Source organism: Lepisma saccharinum, unplaced genomic scaffold, assembly GCF_977018435.1.
Source record: "Lepisma saccharinum unplaced genomic scaffold, izLepSacc3.1 HAP1_SCAFFOLD_128, whole genome shotgun sequence".
NCBI lineage: Eukaryota > Metazoa > Arthropoda > Insecta > Zygentoma > Lepismatidae > Lepisma > Lepisma saccharinum.
In genome coordinates, this window is record NW_028142944.1 from 315,902 (window position 1) to 321,832 (window position 5,931).

The 5,931-nt window shown below is 39.1% G+C and overlaps 1 protein-coding gene across 1 annotated transcript; it reads left to right on the forward strand.

Moving 5' to 3' along the window:
• Positions 1-267: 267 nt before the first annotated feature.
• LOC145982340 (uncharacterized) lies at positions 268-615 on the forward strand. The gene has a single exon (XM_083115901.1). It carries the CDS (start codon positions 268-270, stop codon positions 613-615), a length of 348 nt encoding a protein of 115 aa, XP_082972027.1.
• Positions 616-5,931: the final 5,316 nt, after the last annotated feature.

Here is a 5,931-nt window from a genome sequence, read left to right on the forward strand (position 1 = left end):
CTAAGAAGCATGTTTCGTTTGCTGCTGAAGATGGAGTTCAAGACAACAGTAGACACGCTGGAAGGTGTGCAGAACTGGCTGAGGTGGAAACGACAAGTGGAGCTGCTGTTACAACACCACGTTGTCGTAAAAGTTGTGGATGGCACTTGTACTTCTCCTCAGGAACCTGATGCTGAGTGTACTACGGAAGATGGACGTAAGTAGAAAGCAGAGTGTAAAACGTACCAGAAGGCGGACATTATGGAACAAATGATATTGGTGTATAGCATGAATGATGCTAATTCTGAACTTACCAGCACATGTGATACGTCTGAGGAAATTTGGAACAAATTGATGTCCATGTTTGAACAAAGTTCGGCACAGCATTTGGATCGATTGTCAGAGCAGTTCTTCAATCAATACAAAGATGCAGCAGAAGATATTGCAACATACGTGTCCAGACTACAGAGACATTTCCGAGAAATGAATGATGAAATGGAACGTCACACGAAGTCCAAGGTTTCAGAACTGCTTTTGACGAGTCAAATCATGTCTATCTTACCTAGTGAATATTTTGAATTCAAAAGTGTGGGAGTCGGTTCCAGTGGAAGAGCTTACTGTAGACAGGCTAACTGAATGACTTAGGCTAATTGAAATGAAACTTCCCAACAAGGGTAGTGACACAACAGCTTTTGTGGTGAAAAGTGATGATCCGAAGAAACGCAAGAAACGTCCAGAAAAAGCGAAAAAGTGTTTTAAATGTCACAAGGTTGGCCACTTTGCCAAGCAATGCAAGTTGGTGTTAAATAGATCTCCAACAGTGGAAGTGAGCGTGTTCCAGAAGGAGGAGCCTTTGTGAGCTTTGAATCAAACTGTCCTGTTTCGGAAGTTTGGATTGCAGATACTGGAAGCACAGAACATATGACTAACTGGAAGGACTACTTTCTACAGAACCAAAAATTCCCAGCACCAAAGGAATTACAGGTGGGAAATAAAGCCATCATATTAGCACATGGCAGTGGTATAGTGAATGTGGATATGTTGGTCAATGGTAGGTGGGTGAAAAATCATCTTCCTGATGTGTGGTATGTGTGAAATATCAGCAAGAATTTGTTTTCTGTGAACTGCACTACAAAAAGAGGTTTTCTATTTTGTGCAGATTCCATAAAGTGTTTACTAAAAAGAAATGGCAAGGTACATGCATGGGGAAGTGTTACTTTAAGTGCTTTGTACCAATTGCACATGCGTGCATTACCCCCCAAAAATCCTGCTGAAGTGTGCTTAGTGTCAGCTTCCGATACATTGCAGCTGTGGCATGAAATGTTGGTACACCAAGGTAAGCAGCATGTTCAGATGTTTCTAGTGCAGCATGGAATTGATGCAAAAACTTATGATCAGTTTTGTGAAGGTTGTGTGGTTGGCAAGCAACATCGGAAAAGTTTTGGACAGCGGGCTTCCCATGCAGAAAAACTAGGTGAGAGAATCCATGCTGACGTGTGTGGACCAATGCAAACAAAATTACTGGGTGGTGCACTGTATTTTGTTTGTCTCAAGGATGACTTTTCGAAATTCCGACGTGTGTTTTTTCTGAAACAAAAATTGGAAGTTACTGCAAGACTAAAACAGTTCTTAGCTGAAGTCAGTGTTACAGGTCATTTAGTGAAAGAATTGCTCACTGACTGTGGGAAGGAATTTGATAATGCAGATGTGAAGGCTTTATTGAAAGAAAAGGGAATCAATTACAAAACCACCATGCCTTATACACCTGAACAGGATGGAGCTGCAGAACGGGAGAACATTGGTTGAATCTGGTCGCTCAATGTTGCATTCAAAAGGTCTTCCAGTGAAACTTGGGGCTGAAGCAGTGAATACTGCAACGTATGTTCTGAACAGAAGTGGACCAACAACTGTAGAGAAGAAGACACCATATGAACTTTGGTATGGAAAAGACTTACCAAGTATAGATAATTTGAAACTGTTTGGAAGAGAGTGTTTTGTTCATGTACCAAAGCAAAAATGACAGAAATGGGACAAAAAGAGCAGTAAAGGTCTTCTGATTGGATACTGTGATGAAAAAGATGATTACCGCATCTGGAATCAGAAAACTGACAAAGTGTTGCTCAGTCGTGATGTTGTTTTTTGCACAGAAACAATTTTACCGGTAAAATAGTCTTGAAATTGTTTCATCAGGAAAATCAGTAATGTTTGAATCTACTGTGGAAGAACCTGATAGCCCTGGGAGTGAATCTGCATACTATGATGATACAGGAGACAGATGCATCACAGGAGATGTAACTGATGGAAGTGAAGCAAGTTATGAATTGTGAGATCGTCAAAGGGTGCAGAAACCAGTGTGGCAAGATGGTTATGTGTTACAGGTAGATTGCTTAGAACCGAGCTCATATAAAGATGCCATGTCGTCAAGAAATGCTGCAGACTGTAAATTAGCAATGGAAGATGAAATGCAGTCTTTAGCTAAGAACCAGACTTGGATACTTGTTGAACCTCCAAGCAATAAGAAAGTTATTGATAATCGGTGGGTTCTAAACATAAAAACCAAGGCAGATGGCAGTATCTACAGATTTAAAGCAAGACTGGTAGCAAAGGGTTATCTTCAGAAGAGTGGAATTGATTACGATGAAACCTTTAGTCCAGTAGCTCGATTTGATACTGTACGAACTGTGCTGAGTGTTGCAGCTTGTGAAGGGTTGAAGTTAGCTCAATTTGATGTGAAAACAGTCTTTCTTTATAGTGAACTTGATGAGGAAATCTATATGTATCAACCTGAAGGGTTTGAAGATGGGACTGGTCGTGTGTGTAAGCTAAACAGGAGTCTTTATGGACTGAAGCAAGCACCTCGTTGCTGGAATAGACGATTTGTGAATTTCATGTCGAAGCATGGTTTTACATGTAGCAAAGCTGATCCCAGTATGTTCATTCGTAAGAAAAATGGAAAGAAAATGATCGTAGCCATCTATGTGGATGATGGATTTGTTGCAGGCAATGATATTGAAGATATCAACAGTTTTCTCGGGACTCTAAAAGAAGAATTTGAAATTGTGGTTGGGTCATTAGATTGTTTCTTGAGCATACAAATAACACAAAAAGAAGATGGTTCTATTTTTGTATGTCAAGAATACTATACAAAGAAAATTCTTGAGAAATTTCGCATGAGTGAAGCGAATGCTTTGTCAACACCTGCTGAAAAAGGAAGTGTAAATGCAGGGGGAGTAAACACACAGCAGTTAGTAGACACTAGTGTGCCTTACAGAGAAGCAGTTGGCAGTTTGATGTATCTGGCTGCAGTCATTAGGCCAGATATCTCCTATGCTCTTGGATTAGTGTCGCAAGCATTGGACGGTCCTAGAGTATCTGATTGGCAAGCAGTGAAACAGATATTCAAATATCTACGAGGAACCACTGCTTATGAAATATGCTACAGTCCAAATCATAATCCTGGGATCCTGGAAGCCTTCAGTGATGCAGATTATGGTGGAGATCCAACAACAAGATGCTCAACAACTGGATTTCTATGCAAGTATGCAGGCAGAGCGATATCCTGGATGAGCCGGAAGCAGAAGTCAGTTGCTCTATCAACAACAGAGGCTGAATTTGTGGCAGCCAGCGAGGGAGCGAAGGATGTGATGTGGCTAACAAGACTTTTGAATGAGATTACTCATGTGACAGGAATGCCCACACTGCTAGTGGACAATGCTAGTGCTATTAAGTTGGTAAAAAATTCTGAATTTCACAAACACTCAAAACATATTTCAGTGCGTTATTATTTTGTAAGAGAAAAATTTCAGGAGAAAGTGTTAAATGTAGAGCGCATTGATGCTGAAAGGCAGGTAGCAGACATTCTCACGAAACCATTAGCAAAAGTTAGGTTTGGTAAATTATGTGGCTTAATGAGAGTGGGAAATGAAAAGTAGTGTACTTATTGTTATGTTAAAGTGTAACAATGTTTTTTGTATAAGTGGAAGCTTGTGAAAGTTGTTTTTGAGGGGAAGTGTTGAACGTTGTACAAAAAGACACACTTTCCCAACATGGTCAAATTGACTTATCAATTTGTATTTGTTCTGTAGTCAGTAGTCTGTGGAGAATGCTCTCCAAGAAGGTTGTCGTGTACCAAGAATGTTGCACTGTACATCACGTCGTGGTCGGTCGTGTTGGACACTAATAAAGTGTTAATTAACTGTTAGCACGGGTTGTTACTCTTTGTAAAACCACTTCTGTTTGCTGATGACATATCATTAATAACATCAAGTAAATAGGAACTACAACATATGGTAATAGAATGCGCCAGCTCAATACAATATAGAGAAATGATAGTGAACCCAAAGAAGAGTAAAGTAATTCATATATCAAAGCATGAAAATGAAGAGAGATTGGAAATTAAATGGCAAGGAGAACAGCTAGAACAAGTGAATAGATATGTATTTGGAACAATAATAACAAGCAATGGAAAGGTAGAAGAAGAAATAAATAGCAGGGTTCTAGAAAGAAATAAAATATATTACCAGATATGTAATACAATAGTAGAAATAATGGAGGTACAAGAAAGCACTAGATTAAGGATTTTTAAATCATAATTATACTAATAATGCTGCATGGCATAGAAAGCATAGCCATCCAAAATAAGCATAAAAGTAGATTAACAGCAACAGAGATGAAATACCTCAGAGGAGTCGTAGGAAAAACCAGACGAAATAGAATCAGGAACACTAAAATCAGGGAACAGCTACAAGTAGAATCAATTGGAGATCTACTAGAGAGAAGAACACTGGGCTGGTATGGCCATGTAATGAAAATGGAAGAAGAAAGAAAACTGAAACAAGTAACGGTAATGACACCAGAAGGAAGAAGAGGAAGAGGAAGACTTCCGATAGAATGAGAACAATACCTGTCAGGGATGGTTACTAAAAGAGGGAAGACACTAATGGAAGTTAAGAGAATGGCACAAGATAGGAACAGTTTTAGCAGATGGCTGACAACACGAAGGGGAAGAAGAAGTAAGTAGGTTGAAAACAGCTTTGAAACCCCTTTGCATAGTTTTAGCATGCAATGCCTCCCGGTGAATGAAGCAGTGCACCCAAATCACCTCTGGTGCCACTTCACAAACACGCACATAAACACCACTGTTCCTTCCACGCTTCTTTCAAAACACCCATCAGAGGTTAGTCCAACACATTTTTTCCAGTCAATGTTGTGATTAGTCAGTTAAGAATTGAGAATTTCAAAAATATGTTCTGCTGTTGTATGCATGTTTAACTTTTCACAGAAAAGGAAATTTTCAGTGATGGTACCCTGATTTGTCAATGTCCATTGATTCGTCAATCTGCAAGGCAAAAATCGACTGTTTGTTACTGTATTCTTGCGACCAATTGAATTTCCACGCCACTAGCCATTTCATTAATATGGTGATGCACTGTATCATTAGACAGGGGAATTAAATCTCACTGCTTCTGTTTCACCAGAAGTAGTTTTAACTATATCCTTAGCTACTGGAAGGATCAATTCCTCTCCTATAGAATGGGCTATTCCTCCTTTAGCAATATGCAGAATAGCTAAATATGATGATTCCAAAGCCTTCAAATTCAGTGACCCTACTTTGAACACAACAGGTTTCTCCTGCTTAAATCTCGATAAAACACATAAGAAAATATTCTTCACTTTTATCTTTAGCACCTGAATGTTTTGTTTCCATGTGTATTCGCAATTTTTTTGGTTTAATAGAAGTATTGGAGGGAACTTCATATCATAGCACACACTGGGGTTTTGCTTCATCTTTTATCACTACACCATGTAAATTCTAATCTCAAATAGCTCGCATCATATTCATGATGAAATTATTTCTTTTGTTTTGTGTCCATTGCCAAACTAGTCACATTTATGTCTGAGCTCAAAGATGAAGGACGATCACTTGATTCATCATCACTCCCGAAACAAAGA